General features: G+C 35.2%; 3 protein-coding genes across 5 annotated transcripts; 1 reads left to right on the top strand and 2 right to left on the bottom strand.

Moving 5' to 3' along the window:
- Nucleotides 1-140: 140 nt before the first annotated feature.
- LOC123700897 (S-adenosylmethionine sensor upstream of mTORC1) lies at nucleotides 141-4,496 on the top strand. 3 transcript variants are annotated; one of them, XM_045648264.1, is made up of 2 exons: nucleotides 141-156; nucleotides 3,533-4,496. In XM_045648264.1, exon 2 carries the CDS (start codon nucleotides 3,540-3,542, stop codon nucleotides 4,488-4,490), a length of 951 nt encoding a protein of 316 aa, XP_045504220.1. In that variant the 5' UTR covers nucleotides 141-156; nucleotides 3,533-3,539; the 3' UTR covers nucleotides 4,491-4,496. The 3 variants fall into 3 exon arrangements, with proteins under 3 accessions (XP_045504220.1, XP_045504221.1, XP_045504219.1); XM_045648265.1 differs by lacking the exon at nucleotides 141-156 and adding an exon at nucleotides 238-244; XM_045648263.1 differs by lacking the exon at nucleotides 141-156 and adding an exon at nucleotides 936-1,274.
- A 1,543-nt stretch (nucleotides 4,497-6,039) lies between these two features.
- LOC123700926 (SAP domain-containing ribonucleoprotein) lies at nucleotides 6,040-7,129 on the bottom strand. The gene has a single exon (XM_045648302.1). It carries the CDS (start codon nucleotides 7,047-7,049, stop codon nucleotides 6,240-6,242), a length of 810 nt encoding a protein of 269 aa, XP_045504258.1. The 5' UTR covers nucleotides 7,050-7,129; the 3' UTR covers nucleotides 6,040-6,239.
- Nucleotides 7,130-11,648: 4,519 nt separating this feature from the next.
- Nucleotides 11,649-19,517, bottom strand: LOC123701040 (E3 ubiquitin-protein ligase Kcmf1). Its single transcript, XM_045648453.1, has 9 exons — nucleotides 19,304-19,517; nucleotides 18,974-19,141; nucleotides 17,765-17,901; nucleotides 16,678-16,797; nucleotides 16,093-16,187; nucleotides 14,708-14,879; nucleotides 13,969-14,119; nucleotides 11,911-12,161; nucleotides 11,649-11,687 (listed from the first exon to the last, which is right to left on the bottom strand). Exons 1-9 carry the CDS (start codon nucleotides 19,317-19,319, stop codon nucleotides 11,649-11,651), a joined length of 1,149 nt encoding a protein of 382 aa, XP_045504409.1. The 5' UTR covers nucleotides 19,320-19,517.
- Between the last annotated feature and the right edge of the window lie 908 nt (nucleotides 19,518-20,425).

Raw genomic sequence — 20,425 nt, 5'->3', positions numbered from 1 at the left:
AATTAATATACCTCCACAAGACCTACACCTACCTACACTCTTTGTTTGGTATTGGGTAGTGGGGTAGTACCACACTCCACAGGGTAGCAGTACCATGGAAATATGGTAGTACGCCGTAGACCGTAGTACGCCTATATTACTTGCTCTGTGTAGTAGGTACGCATTCTGAGGACTGACACTTCTTGCGGTCTTGCCTCTTGGACACAGAACACATCTGAATTCACGAATTCACTGTAAACAAACTGTAAACCACAGGGCACAGGCTGCCTCCTCCACATTACTCGCGAAGTTCCTCGGCGAAGTACTCGGCCGAAGATGACTGAAGTCCGCGGTGCTACACTACACACTCGTTCAACTTCGCGAGGAACGCATACGTTCATATTCAGAACGAACTTCAGGTAACTTCGTGCCCTTTGACTCGGGCGCAAAAACCGACAACAAACGGAAGTCGGCCGAGGCGAGGTAAAGTTGGACGAAGTAAGCCGAAGTGCCTCTCTACACTATTAGACTACAAGCCCGCATAGGAAAAAAATATGGGTCAAATGAACCACCAGGGGACATATCTAGAACGATAGCAGAGCAAAAAATAATAAGATTCATCACTATGCCGTCACTTGTAAGCTGTCCAACTGAGTGCAGATGAGAATTGAAAAGTACAGGTAGACTCGGTAAATTTTGGTCATTTGACCATGTACGGCATTCTTAACCATCGATAGATCCATTAAAAATAATAAGAAACCGCTCAGTGCCGTACAAAAATGGTGGTCCACAAAGTCGGAATTTTTATTTAATTTCCGAGAGTTACCGGGGGTAAATTTGGTCATTTGACCATGTACGGCATCTGTGTCATACTATGCCTATACTGCTTTTAATCCATTATTCCGCAACGCCGTACAAAAATCATGGGGACAAGGGGAAAAAATCGAGAGTTGTAATCCCCTCTCTTTCCCCACTCCAGGGGGTCATTTGACACAACACGAAATAAATTTATTTTTAAAGTATTTTATGCATAGATAATATTTTTTCATGTGCCGTACATTTTCGTTGGTTCAAAGGGGAAAAATCTGAAAAAGAAAAAATCCATATAACGAAATGTTTGCTTTATATTTTGATAATAAAATATAAATATACATTAATATTAAGAAGCTCGAGGTGGTTAATTATCACCTTGGAAAGTCGGAGTCAGGTGGAATGGACTCCGTTAAATTGATGAACTAATAAAGAAGCTATGAACGAAAAGATGTGAATTATATGCAATCAGCCCATGAATACAGGTAAAGTCACAAGCAAATGCTAGTAATATATACATATTCAAAATGTACAAGTAAAGCGCTTTCAAATGATACCAAACACGGCATATTTATCTTAACTTTATTTTTTTACTCTGTATGTTTTGTCCGCTAGAGGGCGCCACATTAGATTTTGTGAAACCCCATATAGCCTTTAGCTAGCTGGTCGCTGGTTAATGATATGTCATTTGTCGAATTCTGATAAGTAGTTTAGAAGTTACGAGGGAATAGATGAACATACATACATGACCTGTCAAAATCATAACCCTCCTTTTGCTTTGCCGTAGTTGGGTAAAAATATGTTAATGCCGTACTGTATCAAATGGCCATAAAGCACCCTTAAAATTGTAGCTTTCGTCGCTTTCATCAGCCTAAAAGATGTGGTCTGCACAAAAATGTACGGCATCGTTTTTTCCTAATTTATCTATGTTAATACTATTTAAAACAACGAATAAAGTGTAGAAAACTATTATATTTCATTAATCTACGATGTTTAAACTTTTATAATAATAATAATAATAAAAACACTTTATTGTACAATGCACAGATATAAAATACAATTTCATACAGAAGGAATCTTCACCGTACAAATTGGCGGCCTTATCGCTTTGAAGCGATTTCTTCCAGGCAACCTTGGGATATAGGAAAATGAAAAGATTGAAAAGGTAGACAGTGCATATACAAGAAGTGAATACACATAAATATAATAGATATAGGTAAAGGTATAAAATTATAATATATATAATAAAATTATATAACATACGAAAGAAAGAAAACGTGCAGAAGAGAATATATAAAATTTCAAGTGGAGGAATAGGTATAACAGAACAGATACAGAATGACTAAGTGGACAGATAATATTTTTTAATTACAGCTTTAAAACTATTCAGAGTTTGCGCTTGCTTTATTGCGGTTGGTAGGGAGTTCCACAATCTTACGGCTTGCACGGTAAAAGATGAATCATAAAATTTGGAGATGTGAGCAGGCATGCAAAGCGTAAGATTGTTAGAGGAGCGCAAATTACATTCATGAGATGAGCCCATAAATACAAATCTCTTTTTTAAGTAGGAAGGAGTTCTGGGATCGAAAAGGATTGAGTATAAGAGGGACAGGAGATGCGTATTCCGGCGAAGGCGGATAGGAAGCCATCTGAGTTGTGAGCGGAAGTCTGAGATATGATCGAACTTACGAAGACCAAAAATAAATCTTATCGCAAAATTTTGAAGGCGTTCTAATTTGTTTAACTGCTCCTCAGTAAGGTCTAAGTAGCTTGCATCAGCATAGTCGAGGATAGGAAGAAGCAAAGATTGTGCAAGCAAAATTTACAAAACTTTTACAAAATTTCTGTTTTTGCATTTCTCTATAACTTTTTTTAGAACGGTTTCTTTTGAACGGCAATACTATACAACAATTGAATTTTACAATATCATGTTTAAAAAAAAGTTCCCGTACAGGGTCAAATGACCTTACAGCTCTTTATATCAAGAATTCGATGAAATTAAGATGATTATTGGTATACATTTAAAAGAACAATTATTTTTTGACGGCATTGCTTTTAATAGTACTTTTGAGTGCTAGATAATGTTTTGGAACCGAAGCCGTACTTAGTCAAATGACCCCCTGGAGTGGGGAAAGAGAGGGGATTGCAACTCTCGATTTTTTCCCCTTGTCCCCATGATTTTTGTACGGCGTTGCGGAATAATGGATTAAAAGCAGTATAGGCATAGTATGACACAGATGCCGTACATGGTCAAATGACCAAATTTACCCCCGGTAACTCTCGGAAATTAAATAAAAATTCCGACTTTGTGGACCACCATTTTTGTACGGCACTGAGCGGTTTCTTATTATTTTTAATGGATCTATCGATGGTTAAGAATGCCGTACATGGTCAAATGACCAAAATTTACCGAGTCTACCTGTACTTTTCAATTCTCATCTGCACTCAGTTGGACAGCTTACAAGTGACGGCATAGTGATGAATCTTATTATTTTTTGCTCTGCTATCGTTCTAGATATGTCCCCTGGTGGTTCATTTGACCCATATTTTTTTCCTATGCGGGCTTGTAGTCTATATTCTATTCGTCTAACCTCGTTCAACTTCGCGAGTAGTGTGGAGGAGGCATTACAGCTGTGGTCCACAGCTGACTGTCAAAATGAATACGTATTACTTGCTCTGTGGAATACGTAAAATGTAAACAAATACATCAGAAATTATCTTAAAAATCTAAATTTTATCTTAGGAAAACCATGGCTAGTGACGAACATAAGCAATTAGCCCAATATCTAAAAGATGTTCACTCCAACCTTCGTATGAATGCCGTAACTTTAGGAGCAAAAGAAGCATGGACCAGGCACTGTAAAAATAAAGATACATTATTGACTTATGCTGAATATATGGAAAAGTTAGCCACTGTTTTCTGGGAAGAAAATTACGGTAATGAAGAAAGTTTAGCAACGTCTCGTATTCAATGGTCAGTCGAATTATGCAAAGACTACTTTATAAAGAAAGAATATGTCAAGTTTAGTGCAAAAGAGTTGGAAATTAGCAAAAAACTTAATATTCAGCTGTCTAATAAAGAGTCATTTGAAGAAACATTAGAATTACTAGATGTGGGCAGTTGCTACAACCCCTTCAGAAGTTACAATTTATTCAATGTTCTAGCCATTGATTTGTGTCCTGCAAATCTGTATGTTAAAGAATGTGATTTTCTAAATGTACACATAGGAAAAGAAACAATAGTACAAGAAAATATTGTTAAAGAATTGAAACAAGAAGCATTTGATATAATAACATTCTGCTTTCTCTTGGAGTATATACCTAGTTCAGACCTAAGAATAACAGCATGTGAAAATGCATATAAATTATTAAAGCCGGGTGGTTTGCTTATCATTTCAACTCCTGATTCAAAACATGTTGGAGCAAATTGTAAATTAATGAAATGTTGGCAATATACATTAGCTTGCTTAGGTTACACAAGAATTAAGTATGAAAAGTTAAAACATATGCATTGCATAGGATTTAGAAAAGCACTTTGTAAAGATGTAGCTTTAAGGTGGGCGACAATTCATAAAAAACCATACATGGATTATTCAATACATATACCCCAAGATTTTTCCAAAATAGAACAGAATAATATAATCCCAAACATAGATATATCTCCAGATGATTTTAAGGAGCTTCCTTTTTCAGATTTTTAACAATAAAAAATGGAATAAATTGTTTTATTTTATAAATAAATCTCTGTCATCTAATTTATTTTTAATATAATCATTAATGTGGCCTCTAAGCATTTTTAAATAGTTTGAAATACCTGCATGTATAAGGAATAATTAATTATTATTACTGATCCCATATGAGAGAGATAGAAATTTATCCCTTTTGATGTGTGATGATGATACTATGTAGGCGGTCCCAAAATAACCCGACCTGACTTACGTACTGGCAGTTTTATTTAATTAAATACTCTTATTAAAAAGTCTGATCAATGCGGATTTTAAATTTGGAATTTGAACACGCTAGGTCATTTGTCATTTGTTTTGTAGTCCTTGAAAGTGAACGCTGTCAGAGAATTTTCTAATATGGAAAAAATTGCTCTACGATACGTCATTCAATACTTTCATTTGAAAGGCCTCAGCCCAACTAACATAAAAGAAGAGCTAGATTCTACATTAGGGGAGTCTTTTCCTTCGTTTACAACGGTAAAATATTGGGTGGCCGAGTTCAAACGTGGCCGTACGAACTGCCAAGATGAACCTCGTAGTGGGCGACCAAATGAGGTGACTTCGCCAGAAATGGTAAAAAAATCCACAAAATTGTATTGGATGATCGTCGACTAAAAGTGCGCGAGCTAGCAGAAATGGTAGGCATTTCAAAAAGTGCAGTACATCGTATCTTAACTGAAAACTTGGACATGAGGAAGCTGTGCGCAAGGTGGGTGCCGCGATTACTCACACTAGAGTAAAAACAGCGTCGTGAGGATGTTTCAGTCGAGTGTTTGGCAAAATTTCGAAACAAAAGTACAGTTTTTGCGTCGATTTATTACCATGGATGAAACGTGGGTTCATTATTTCACACCGGAGACGAAAGAACAGTCAAAGCAATGGACCGCAAGGGGAGAATCGGCCCCAAAGAAGGCAAAAACGGTTTCATCGGCAGGAAAAGTCATGGCATCGGTTTTCTGGGACGCTCGTGGGATAATCTTCATAGATTATCTACCAAGAGGAAAAACCATCAACAGCGAGTATTACGCAAACTTGTTGCAGCGTCTAAGTGAAGAAATAAAGATAAAACGGCCTCATCTATCAAATAAAAAAGTTTTGTTTCATCGGGACAACGCGCCAGTCCACACCTCCGGCATTGCGATGGCTAAAATCGAAGAATTAAAGTTTGAATTGCTACCTCATGCACCTTATTCACCAGATTTGGCCCCATCTGATAATTTTCTGTTCCAAACTTAAAAAAAATGGCTCAGTGGGAAAAGATTTGCAAACAATGAAGATGTTGAGTCTACGGTTAATGCCTATTTTGAAGAGCTCGACGGTTCCTACTACAGACGCGGCATTGAAGCTATAGAGCACCGCTGGGAAAAGTGTAAAGGATTACAAGGAAGCTATGTAGAGAAATAAATATAATTAATTCCATATTTTTTGTTTTTTCTTGGTTAGATCGGCTACTTTTGGGACCGCCCTCGTAAATAACCAGGTTTATTATTTTAAGTTTTTATTTTATATTAAAAAAAAATTGTCCTTCAGTCAATAAGATTTATTTTTGTATTAGTTGATAATTACAACCGATTTTTAGTTTCCTTCAATCTAGGAGCACTATAATTAAATATTGAATAAGTTTCAATATACTTTATTGAAAACCTTAACACTAAATTATAAAGTAAGAAATTAAAAATGAAAAGTTAAGTAATCTTAAACTATGATTTTACAATATTATAACGTTTACTGTACAGTACCGAATTTGGCTTTTCTTTTTTCTAATTTCTCTTTATTCTCAATGTCTATCATGAGTGTGGAGACAGATTGTCCAAATCTTTCAGATCGTTTTTTAAGTTTGTCTAAAGTGTCTGATAGTGTTCCAGGTATAGTCACTTTAGACGTTTCAGTTGTAGTGTTTGTACTTTGCCCAAATCTTTGTTTTCTTGCCTCCTTCCTTGCTTCGTCAGAAATTTTAACAGGAAGACCAAAGCGCTTTGCTCTCAGTTCTAACCGTGTTTTCAAGTCAAGATCTGAAGTTATCTTAATAGAATTACTATCAGATGGAGTTTCCGTTGTAGCGTTACTTTCATCCTCATCTTTTTTTTCAGTTGTTTTAGAAGAGCTAGATGACATGGAAATTGTCCTGTTTAAAACAATTTTCTTTGAGGCTACATCTTTACTCTCAGTTGATGACTGTTCTTTTTGTGTCTCTGGGGTAATTTTTCGTTTAAGAATCCTCTGAGGTTTAGTCTCAGGGGTTTGTTTTTCAGGTGAATTTTCTTCAAGCACCAAATCTTCATTGAGTGTATCGGTAGCAGTATCATCCAAAATATCCGCGTGAGTCTTATCATCATCGTCATCCAGTACACCATCAGAGTCAATTTCGTCAGAATCTAAATTGATATCACCGTGATCCTCTTGAACAGTCGCCGCTTGGAGTCTTGCTACAAGCTCTTTCTTGTCGCCGGTATATGATAATCCACGTGCCTTCAACTCTTTACGTAAATCCACAACCTTCATTTTGGAAATGTCCGTATTCGTTGAATCGGCCATTACGGTATAATATTAATTTTATACTTGATTCAATTTTACAACTTAGTTTACTCAAAAACAGTTTGCTAAACAGCTAACAAATCAACTGTGAAATCAACATTCAACACAAAACGACAAAACGCAAAACCAAAATCGTAAATGTCAACCATGTCAACAGTCAAGCTAGATTATCAAATAAGTCATTATGACAGGTTAAAAATGTAGATTGTACATTGTTCCACAGACCACGTATAAAAATGTAATGTGCTCTCTGATGACACTGTCCTTAACCTTTTGACCGCCAGAGCAAAAACGCATCGCCATGCCCTCCACGCCAAGCCACAAATTCAATGAGATAACCTTGAAAATAGTAGGGAGTCCAAAATGTTATCGATAAACATAATAATTCACGTCTGAATATTTGAATAAACAGCTTATAACACAAAAATAATTTTTATTTAACCTCATCTCCTACTGTAAAAACTTAAGACCACATTTATAGCAACTATCAACAAAAAAAATCAACCTTTTGAGATACAAAAATACATATAAAATTGCAGCAAGTTACAGCACTATTCTCTATCAGTTACGCCCCATTGGCATGTATACATGCCAATGGCGCGGGCAACCATCCTTTTTTTTATAATCTCTCGCTTCTGATTAGGGATGTGTAGCTGTATATTATTATAACTTATCGAGTTTATTTATTAAGTTTATATGAACTATAGGTATTATTGTGGAGTGTTTATTTGTAAATATCAAAACAACTATTACCTTTAAATAAAGGGAATTGCATTAAAACTACATATTTATTTTCCAATCATTTAGTTTAATACTTGAGTTATTACAAATACTAATTATATATAGGTACCTATTTAGGTCAATTACCATATTTTGATATGACATAGCGACAATTTGTATCATAAGAATATTCTAATAAAGGCACTGATTAGACTTATTGGGTAATAAATTTTGAAAACTGCTAAATAGGTGAGTACCTACAGATTTTTAGAGATATTTATACATTTTGGACCTAAGCGAATTTTTATCATTACATGGACAATAAATATTATGCTAGAACGCATACATTGTGTTTGTGACGATAAAATTAAAAATAATAAAAAATCAACAATTGTATATAATCATTATGTTCATTAACAGCCTTGTATTTACCTACCTATCTATATAATTATTATGCTCATTAATAGCCTTGTACTTATTTGATTATAATATTGGTAGATACCTACTCGATAAAATATTTTTACAACTTTCCGCACTTAACAACACGGCACGCGCTTACGACGTCACCAGTCCGACATCTATTCATGTCAATGGCGCAGAAGGGATTGCATATCGATACTGTGCTAGGGATGCGCATGATTGGCGAAAAGGAAAATATTCAAATCAACAATATCCACAATATAGACAATATGGTATTATAGCAAAGAAGTGGTATTTACCTTTTTTCTCAGTGACTAAGCTTATATATTTTTTTTGTAGTTATTACAAAAATTAAGCGAATTAGAGTAATTTCGCTGAAATTTTAATGAAGTTACTTGAATATTACACTACATCACTAGTAGGCACGTATACATGTCATTGGCGCGAGAGAACATGCTTTTTTAGCCATTAATTAAGTTATTTTTTGTCATCAAATATTTGAATAACTACTTGGCAATTTTGTTTACTGTGTACAATTATGTAATAACTGGGGATTCAGTTCATAAACTGTATAAATAAAACACGTAAAAGTAAAGGTTTAATATGTTTATTTTGTATTTATCTATGATCTGTTTCTTGGCATGTATAGGTGTCGTTGGCGCACAGGGCACGATTGCGCATGACATCTATAGATGTCATTGGCGTTCAAAAGGTTAATTATTTAGCATCTGAATTAGTTACATGAGAGATTGATTGATTTACAACGAGTGAGTCCAGAAATTGCAGGCGAGATCGTTTAATATATTATTAGGTCTTGTGACGTCGTTAATTACTATTTTCATCCTACGCGGTAGTATTTGTTTTCAAAGAATGACAGGTCGTAATCCATTGCAATCGATAATTACAGACTGTGTAGATAAATCACAGAGATAAATAAATCTTTAATTTTTCAATCTAAATCGTATTAACTTGGTATAAACTAAGTACCATTTCCAAAATGTGTTATTTGCTAGATTTTTGACATTTTACAGGTGATATCTGTATTGTATATTATTAGAGATTTATTATCCAAGGATTGAAAAATCGGCCCTTAAAATAGATAATTTTATTTTGTTTTATAAATAATGTTAGTGGAAATAAAAGGCAAGGATGAAATAAAAATACATTTAATAATATTATAGAATTTAATTAGGGTACATACAAACATTTTGTAATGTTGGAGTATAATGATCAAACTAATAAGCACTTTCGTAGCTAGTGACAATTTGAGTGTAAGTAGTTCTCATTCTGTTTAATTATAATATATTAATTAAGAGAGGAGTCAGTGTAAATTAGCGATGCTTTAACCTTGCTGTTATAAAAATACATCTATTATTACCTCTAATTACAATTATATGAATAATATTTATAATCCATAACAGAAAGAAAAATACTGCAGTCGGTTTCCAACGGTGTTATATACAAAAGCGTTCCGTAAATCGATAATCGTGTAAAAGACTCCTCCCGCTCGTTATAAATATCGTGACCGTACCTAGCGTTCGTCATCTTATTTATAAATCGATTAAAACATTCCATAACTATTTACTCTATGATAAAGGAAATCACACTGATATTTCGAAAGCCAACAAAACGAACATAATGAAGCGTCCACTAATAAGTGTTAGCGAAAAACAACGAAGTAGAATCCGGTAGACGCGTCACCGGTCTGACCCGTGACTCGTTGCGACTCCATATTTACATTGGACACTGTCGCCCCGCTCGTGCGGCGCGGGCGGGCGGCGGGCGGCGGGCGGCGGGCGGCCCGGCTCAGCGGGGCGGGGCGCGAGCGGGGCGGGCGCGGGCGCGGGGCGGGGGCGGCGGCGCTTGGCGGGCGCGCGGCGGCCGCTCGCGCTCCTACCTGCCCTCGGGCATCTGCCGCGCCGCGCCGTGCGCGCGCGCCGCTGCCTCCTGACACACACCGCACTCATTAGTTACACAACAACTTGTTATCAAACATACTGCTTTAGACAATAATTCAGTGATTAGTGACGTGAACTTATTATTCATGTACTCTTATTTATTTGTGTAATTCAAATGCTATAGTATAAACTATAAATAAGTATGATCAATATATTAAAATACTATCTGTCTTACCACAAAAAACTTTAGACAGGGTTTAACTTTAAGCGCGGGTTCTCTTAAATCTGGTTTTGTCGTATTTCGCTTACGCAACTATTAAAGTGTTTAAAGTTAGACTGTGTTTAAATTGTTTTGTGAATTAATATTTACCATTACTTTTTGTATATTAATATTTAAAACTAATATATAAAAAGCCAATTTTTGTATTATATGTATATTTGGTGACTTTGTGTGGATGATCCTTAGAATGGATGATATAGAGAATACATTCAATGAATTATATTTAGTTTTTATTTTAGTAAATCAATATTGATTTTGATCGATAATGATAGTGATTGGATGATTAATTTTAAATCAACAAGCGTAACATAAAGGCGAAATATTAGTTAAAAAAAATAAACAATACTTTATTTTGAATTTTAAGTCTTATAAAATTTTTAAAGAATAGAAAATTTCGATCACGAAGCTGGATTTGGATTTCAATAGGCCCGGTAAACAGATACGAACAAAAGCAAAACCCCCTTCAAAACGTTCGAAACGATACACTCACACATACTTGCAACTAAATAGTGGAAAAATAGTGCTCTTTGACAAGCACTTGTCAAAGAGCACTATTTTTCCACTATTTAGTTTCCTTTTTTTATCTTATGTAAATATATTTATATATTTATATGAATATGTATTTGTATATATATCATGTTTAATAACATTATGTATAGTATGTTATATTTTATGTATTAGCACAGAATACATAATAGTAGCTAAACGCTACAGAACGGACACTCTCCGCCTCCCGCCAAAATTAAACACTTACCTCACCCCGCACGATCAGACATAAAATGGTCCATATTTTTCTACAGGGACGATACGCAACGAAGATTGACAACATTAATCAAATTGACTTAAAGTAATTTTATTATTTTGGATTTGTGATTATCGTTTTTCGTAGAAAATGGTTAGATATTGTGCTGTTTACGGATGTATTTCATCAGAAAAACGCGAATTTTTTTTTACGCTAGTCAAAAATGTGCCAACCATAAAGCGTTAACACACACATTTGCAGTCTCTACAGTGTGACTGTCAAAACGATAATTTTGTATGGAGTGTCCGGGGTGTGGTATTAGCATATTTATGTCTTATATTTATTTAATTGTATTTATTACTATTTTTTAAGTATTGATGTAGTATGTATGTAATATTGATATTTTTGAGTTTTGTGTGCATAATTATCTATTTTATAATTATTGTATCCTTGTATATTAAGGTTTATTTCCCATAGTTTTTGATTTTGTTTTTATAACCTTGATTTTATTTATTTTCTTTTTGATTGCGCCTTCGCGTTTAACCAGCATCGTACATGTCTTTTATTAATATGGTTGCCTGGAAGAGATTGCTTTAAGCAATAAGGCCGCCTTTTGTGCACTTACCGTATTCATGTTTTCTTGTTAAATTATGTTTTTATTACTGGTACTTGTACAATAAAGTGTCATAAATAAATAAATAAATAAATACTTGCGCAACAATGAGATTCCTATGCGGTCGTTCGTTTAGGAGTAGTGGGTTTCGCTACTGTTTGTATTCTGTAGTTTCACCACAGTTATACCTTGGTGCGTGGCGCGGGCTTGGCACGCGGCAGGGGCGGGGCGGGCGCGGGCGCGGGCTGCGCGGGGGCGGGCTGCGGCTGCGCGGGCGCGGGGTGCGGCAGCGGCGGCGCGGGCGCGCTGTGGGGCGGCGGCGGCGCGGGCGCGGGGGGCAGCGGCGCGGGCGGCGCGCGGCCCAGCGACGCGAGCAGCAGTCCGCGGAGCAGCGCCGCGCGGCACTCCGTCTCCGCGGTCTCCGCGCCCTCTGTCGCTCCTGTACACGTTTGGATGGAAGTTTAAAGTCTGAATGCTTATACAAAATATAAATGTACATGAAATAAGCCTTATATTATAAAGTATACAATGTTACAGTTAAATTTGAAATAAGTTTCATATTATTTATACATTATCCCACTAATATTATAAATGCGAAAGTTTGTATGGATGTATGGATGTATGGATGTTTGTTACTCTTTCACGTAAAAACTACTGAACCGATTACAATGAAATTTAGCACACTTATAGAGGGTAACTTGGATTAACACAAAGGATAGTTTTTATCCCGGAAATCCCACGGGAACGGGAACTATGCGGGTTTTCCTTTGCAAACGCGGGCGAAGCCGCGGGCGGAAATCTAGTACATATAATAAAATCGTAGGAAAATCAGAACTGTACAATGAACAATTCTTCAATACAAAAATACTTGCGGCGTGATCTACAGTCGATAGAGAAGCCAAAAATACAGTCTTTAGAATTTTTGTCACTTTATTTGTACGCATTTAAGAATGAACAATTTTTCTGTACAGAAATACTTGCGGCGTGATCTACAGTCAATAGCGAAGCCAAAAATAGTCTTTAGAATTTTTGTCACTTTATTTGTATGTAATTTGACTGACCGGTTGGCTTGGTTGGTAGTGGCTCTGCCTTACAAGCCAGATGTCGTGGGTTCGATTCCCACCCGGGGCAAATATTTGTGTGATGAACATAGATGTTTGCTCTGTGTCTGGGTGTTAATTATCTATATAAGTATTTATTTAAAATTATATACAGTAATCCAAAATTAATAATGCGCATGCAAATCTTCGCTAATTGTCGTATTTCCGAAGACACTCGAATCATTGAATCGTAAGAGCCCTAAACAACGAACTTGCATTTTACACCTTGTTCAAAAGAAATAGAAGTCAATTCACGGTCATACACAATCAAAAACAAATCGGGCGGTAGGTAGCCTGTCAGTCAAAAAACTCAAAAATCCGTCAGTTGTCTTTAAATATTGGTGGTGACTGCACGTGTTCTCTCTGTGTGGAATTCCACCAAGGGTACGTAATAGCAGCTCTATATAATTATATAGAGCTGCTATTACGTCTTGGTTTTGTTTTTAAAGGTGAATTGAATTAATCGATGAAAATATGATTTACACAGGTGATGGCAGTAGGGAAAGTGAAAATGAAGAAGAGTTCCGACGTATCTAAAATGTCAGAAATAAAGATAATCCCTGATTTTGATTGTTTTTATTTTTTTTGTAATTGTCATAATATTGAAGAATGATCAGTACTGTAAATACTTTTGAACTGAGATTTTAATGATAAGATTAAATATAAACTGTGTTTGAAAACCATACTTTATACAATATAAATTTTGTGTTATTTTAACCTTCTTTTCTTCCATCATTACACCAGCTTCAGTAAGACACTTTAAAAGTATGTACTATAAAATTTTCCAAGTAAATCAATCCAACAAAGATAATATATTCGCAATCGTGGGGTTATACTCGCTATTTACTCACAAGGAATTATCGAAACAAAATCGTTACTTACCTACAAATACATATCTCTTTTAGCACAAAACATATAATTTTACTAAATTATGCATGAAGAAAATGTATTTAACCGCTCTATATAGATATCATCTTCGGACGCTCCGAGAATATGACAGTTGCCGAACAGTGACGAACATTTCTATGCGCATTATTACTTTTGGAGTACTGTACAAATTCAAAATACTATACATCGTAAGCGTAACTAAAAAAAAAAACAAACGTATTCCCCTTTCAACGATTAAACAAATTTCCCAATGCATACCGAGGAAGCCAGCGAGCAGGAACTGCGAGTCGGTCGCGTCGGTCGCGTGCGGCTGCGGCGCGGGCTGCGCGGCGGGCGGCGCGGCGCTGCTGGCGCTCGACGACGCGGCTGTGGGCCGCCGCGGCAGCCGCTCGAGCTGCTGCCGGGCCGCCTGCACGGGAATGCGGTCATTAGTTGTGTGGAAGCGAGTCATATGCATATTCGTGCCATAAATCATAATATACACAAGTGTTTAAAAACGAAGAATAATAAAAAAATTAATAACCTTTATACTGTTTGAATTTACTATAAACTATTCTTCTATAAATATAATTACGATAATTATCTATACTAATATTATAAAGCTGAAGAATTTGTTTGTTTGTTTGAACGCGCTAATCTCGGGAACTACTGGTCCGATTTGAAAAATTATTTCGGTGTTAGATAGCCCATTTATCGAGGAAGGCTATAGGCTATATATCATCAGGCTAAGACCAACAGGAGCGGAGCCACGCGGGTGAAACCGCGCGGTAAAGCTAGATATTTTATATTTATAGACATTTATCTTTATAAAATAATACAAAATAAAAATAAATCCCTGTTGAATTTTAATAACGCACTACTTTATCTTGTCTGACGCTTGATGCGTGCAATGCATTTAAAATACAAACATTACTTCTCCACAAAGATCACAAATTCACAACACATCACACAATGGCCCGAATCGATCCTATTCTTGTATCGCATACTATACACTCACGGTGGCCTGCTGCCGCTCGAGCTGCAGCTGCATCTGCAACTGCTGCAGCTGGCTGGGCGTGTTGGGCTGGCCGGCGCCGCGCCGCACGCCCGACAGCTGCGACAGGAGCTCCGCTATCGGGTCCACCACCGCGTCGCGCGATGATGGCGACAGGGAGGATATGCCGCCGCTACTGGAATGTGTAAATATTTGTGAGAACATAAAGAAACCACGCTTGTCTTAACCTATAGAGCTGGTAGAGATCGCTGCCTAGCGATAAGGCCGCCCTTTGCTGTTTCTGTAGTCTTGTCTTTGTTATATTATGTAAATACATAAATATGTATTTTCAATTCAATAAAGAATAATAAATAAAATAAATAAATAAACTATATTGGCAATGTATTGTAATCACAGAGATTAATTGTGAAGTACTAGCTTTGGCCTCGCGGTTTCGCTCGCGTTCGTATTGTTAATATAAACCATTCACAAACTACATTAATACAAAAAATAATAATAAAATAGGTTTTGTGAAAACACGCACAGAAGAAAGATATATTAAACAAAATTATTGCTTAGATTTTACATGAAGATCAACAAGCATAATCTATTCAATTAAATAGTAAATAGTCATTAGCTGGCTACAGTACCAACAACCAATGTAAATAAAATAGCCTTCATCATTGAAAATTCAATTCACACAAAAATAACAATACATAAAAAGACCATAAACAAAAAACTTATTACACATACCGTCTTATTACAAAACACCGACTAACTACAAACCAGGTTTAAAGGGAGATAGAACCATGGTCTAAATAAAAGTCTTATTAAAAAACATGTTTTATTGTCAAATCATAGAAGTTAAACCACTACTTAATAGTCTGGGTGTAAATCATGTTTATTTAAGTTTTGTAATAAGACGGAAATGCATGAAACCTATTACCTCAATTCTGCACCAGTATGTGATTTATTTGTGTCAGGGATGGGAATGATAGCTGAAGAATGTAAGACGTACCTAGGACTAAGGACATAGTGATAAGTTTAGAATTAAGTTTAATATAATATGTATGGTTTGGCCCACAGAACATATAAAAGAGGTTAGAATGGCAATAATTCGCCGTTCCTATAAGAACCGGTGTCGCCAAGTCCGCTTACGCACATATTTGCAATTTCAAATCTAGCCAATAATAGCGCCGCGCGAACACGCGATTTAAAATGGAACGAATCATACGCATGATGATGATGTGAGCAGTGCTCGTATCCTTGGCGCGTCTACCCCGCCTACAATGCCTTTCTAACCTCTTTTATATGTTCTGTGGTTTGGCCCTTGCCATAAATAAATAAATAAATAAATACCTAACAACTAATTCATCTACATAATAAATAAAACCCATGTGACTTACTACCTAAATTGCATGTTGGTGCGTCGCGGACGGCTCACGCCGCGGCCCGAGGGCGGTATGCGGCGCACGCCACCGTGCCTGATGCCGCTCGGCTCATCGTGTTTATGTGTTAAAGAGTATTATTTCATATTGATTATCTTAAATCTATTCAAATATTACAAAGGTGAAAGATAAATGTAATGAATTGGCCTAAAAAATTGCTGGACTGATTTGGATGAAACTTTGCAGAATATATTGTCTAAAATAAAAGAACCTCTTAATCTAAGTAAAATATATAAATATATCCCCTCAGTATAAATATTTTACAGCTAAATATCTCTCTGAAAAAACAATACAATTTGATATTTTTGGTTTTATGGCATTCAAATGCTTTATAAATATAAATTTATAATGAATAGAAAAAAATCGATCACGAGGCGGGACTCGAACCCGCATCCTTTCGCGCTAATCCGGGGCGGATGCCTGACCAACTCAGCCACTCATGACCCTTTGATGAGGAGGGTCTCCTTTATAAATTTATATAAATTATATTATACAATGTATGCATGAGATTATTCATGAAATTAATGTTCTATTTAAAAAGGATATGAGAAAAGATATAAGATCCCTAGGTCCACTGCGGTGCTCGAGTGTGAGATGTCCTGCAAAGTCATCTGTTACAAAGTTGGGCTCTCCACCAGGCATTGACGCACATACTGGACACACCACCTAAAAATATAGAATAATAATTATTTTGTGGATCATATTGTTATATAAATAAGGTGCAATAATTATTATTTGGAACATATTGTTTTATAAATAATGTGCTTTAGTATAATAAATATTATGGTGGGTGACATTCAACAACGCTCTTACAAAGCTGCTTATAATTCCTAAAAAGGATTCCTCGGAAGTGGATATTACTAATTTTGCAACTAACCCTACAATTACCCTGATGCGCTATTCACTTTTTAGTTTCTGTAAAATTAAATGATTAAACTTTCCTTTAAAATTAATTTGAAAGGAAAATCACTTTGCACAATTACAGTCATCGTCAGTCCATTATGTTGCCACAGGTGGAAAAACGACAGATATAAAACTTAATTATAATAATAAAACTTAATTTAATTATGAAAATTAACTAAATTTGCCAGCCTTTAGCAGCAATTAAAAAAATCTAATTGGGTGGTGAAAAGAAAGATTCTCATTTTGGAAAGTTTTGTCACTCTTTAATGATTGTGAATGATCTTTGTTTTTGCCACTTCAATAAGAGAATCATTGATATTTTAAATGTTTTGCTCAATAAATGTTGCAACAAATTAAGTGTATTTTTTATATTTTATAGTAGAGATCAACATCACAACATATTGCATATAATGAAATCTCTAAATAATGACAGATGGATATTTACATCAAACAATACATATCAATAAGATGTTATAGAGATAAAACATGCATTTATATAAATCAGCCAGCCTGAGTTATCTCAATCAAAATCTAGATCAATAAAATGTTTGATATATACTTTTCTATTATTTATTATAATATAGCACAGGTTATGTATAATTTATACTTTGTAATGTTACCTCTTGATGGAATTACATTTTATGGTTAAGATTTTCAAAAGCATAGATTCAATTTCAAAATCTTAACAAGTTTAAGTCATACTATTACATGTTTAATCTAATGTACATACTGCCAAACTTGTGTCTGAGTGGTCCGCGGTGACATGTTCCATGAGCCCTGTGTCTGTGAATCCCATACGATTGCAAAACGGACATGTGTAAGCTTGAGGTTGCTCCAATGCTAATGTCTCTCCGCCATAGTAGAGATCTGAAGTATAACAATGTTTACATTCAATTTTATTGTGTCCTTATGTATTAGATTCTTATAAGTTGTTTAGTGGAATACAGGTATAAAGTAGTATGGGTAATATTTAGAAATAAATTGTTAATATTCTCATTGAAAATGACCAGAAATTTAATAAATAAACAATAAAATAAATAAATAAATATTTCAGGACAATTTTCACAAATGGCACGATCTGATGCCATACTAAGCTTTCGCTTGTGTTATGGAAAACAGATGGCTGATAAACATACATATATAATTTTAAATAAATAATTATATAGACAATTAACACCCAGACACAGAGCAAACATCCATGTTAATCACACAAATATTTGCCCCAGGTGGGAATCAAAACCCACAACCTCTGGCTTGGAAGGCAGGGCCACTACCAACCAAGCCAACCGGTCAGTCAGTCATTCATTTGATACATACTTATACAAACCTCAGAACCAGTTCAAGATAATAATTTTTATTTTTATTATTATAAGTAATCCTTTTACAGATAAAATAAAGAAATTTAGATTAAATCATATTGGTATAAGGTTATATTGATTATTATACTTTATTGTTTCCACTCTAAACAGTCAAGTAATTCAATTATGTGACTACATTATAATACCTTCTTTAAAACCTATGGTTTCACATATATAGCATTTACCTAACTATGGCTAGATATCAGAATATGCCTAAATTGTAAATATATTAATACACTTGATCAATTTTTAGAATTGATTAAAAAATGCAAAAAAGCAACATATAATATAGGTAATACACACTATTATTGCTACATTTCTTATAGAGTTTTATGCCATATCATTATAATTCTGATTTGCTACATACATATTTATACAAATATAAATCCTAATAGTTTTCAACAAGAATGTGACATGCTTCTCAATTTATAAAAATATCCAATTATGTAAAAAAAACGAATTTTGCATAAAATATATAATCTTTAACTTTTTTCTAAAAATACGTAGTAATAAAATATAACGTTTCTTTTTGGCGAATGTAGGCCAAGTCCATTATTCATCAATAATAAATGAATTCTTACCAAAATCGCTCCTAGAAAGTATGCATTGCATTGGATGTTCTGTTGTGTGTTGATTTGTGGTAGCGCCGGACTCATAGCAGGCAGCACACAAGTCATAATCGATGCAAATCAAACATTTGTATCGTCGTCCTCTAAAGTTATTTTTCAAACAAGAATCACAGCTGACTCCTAAAATTACGAGATCAAATAAAAAATGAATCAGAACAGTATAAAATTAATCCAAATGATGTATACATTGTATCGAAGTAGTTAATTCCTTCTGTTTACAATTTTTCGCAAAGAAATTTAGTGTGACAAAAGCATAGCACAATTTTGATTATCATTACCTACCTTCATGGCGATTCATTTTCGCCAGAAAACGTCGCCGAGACAAACAAATCTTGGCACTAGAATTATCGCTACTATATGAGGTATTTATATTACTAATCTAAAATAAGTAGCACAACATCTATTATACTAAAATACAAGATTTAAAACAAAAATTTCCAAGCAAACCTAACCCAACCAGGCCATAATGACGTCACATAATGACAAGTGTTACCAACTTTTAAAATTTCCATCATCATTATCACAGACTATTTAATGAGTTATAGATAATATTCAATTTTTCATAGACTAACATAAAAGTTTGTGTATTAAAACTTTTTTTTGTACCTTCGAGTTTCGACGGTTCGACCCTGTTGGTTCGACCCATGTTACGTCCTATTCCAATACATATTAAAATCTTTTCATTAATGATGATTAATAATAATGTTTTATAGCCATTAATAACTTAGACACTATACTCCGTAGAACTTAGCAGTAGAAAACTGAATTGAGTATGTAGCTTTTCTGTATTCTTCATTCTTCTAGATCTAGAGCTAAGATCTAGAGTATGAAATCGACTGGATACCCTACACCTTGTTATAAAAGAACAATGTATTATTCTGATAACCGTGGCAAACAATTTAAAATGTTTTGGTATGTATCTATACTATATATAAAATTCAAAGGTGACTGATATAGTGATCTATCAACGCACAGCCCAAACCACTGGACTTATCGGGCTGAAATTTGGCATGCAGGTAGATGTTAGGACGTAGGCATCCGCTAAGAAAGGATTTCCCGAAATTCTTCCGGGAACGGGGAAAAACGGGGATACACGTACAAAGTCGTGGGTGGAAGCTAGTGGTATATAGAAATATCTACTTACTTAAAATTAAGGTATAGTGAGGGTGATTTTAAAAGTGCATATAAGTTTTACTATAGGGTGGCGCGGCTTTTTTTTTTTTTTTTTTTTTTTTTGGTGTTTCTCAATGTTAGCCAGAAGGGCTACTACATTTTAACGCGGACGCGGGGGTGAACTGAAGGTTCACCCTGGTAGCGACATGCACAAGGGCGTCCCCCCTTGACGGGGACCACGAACCTCGGCTTGAGCTGTCGCTTGAGTGGAGGAGGCCAGAAGGGCCCTAA

The sequence above is a fragment of the Colias croceus genome, chromosome 20 (genome assembly GCF_905220415.1).
Source record: "Colias croceus chromosome 20, ilColCroc2.1".
NCBI classification, from domain to species: domain Eukaryota; kingdom Metazoa; phylum Arthropoda; class Insecta; order Lepidoptera; family Pieridae; genus Colias; species Colias croceus.
The sequence above is the reverse complement of the archived record's forward strand: the minus strand, read 5'-3'. Positions and strand labels throughout refer to the sequence as shown.

Excerpts from the sequence above, each read along its gene's own strand:
- LOC123700897 (XM_045648263.1), top strand. The coding sequence starts at position 1,252 with ATGCAATCAGCCCATGAATACAG. Across the intron at positions 1,275-3,532 it reads CAATCAGCCCATGAATACAG|GAAAACCATGGCTAGTGACG; the intron begins GTAAAGTCACAA and ends ATTTTATCTTAG.
- LOC123700926 (XM_045648302.1), bottom strand. The coding sequence starts at position 7,049 with ATGGCCGATTCAACGAATACGGACATTTCCAAAATGAAGGTTGTGGAT.
- LOC123701040 (XM_045648453.1), bottom strand. Across the intron at positions 17,902-18,973 it reads ACTTTCTAGGAGCGATTTTG|ATCTCTACTATGGCGGAGAG; the intron begins GTAAGAATTCAT and ends GTTATACTTCAG. Across the intron at positions 14,120-14,707 it reads TCGAGCGGCAGCAGGCCACC|GCGGCCCGGCAGCAGCTCGA; the intron begins GTGAGTGTATAG and ends ATTCCCGTGCAG.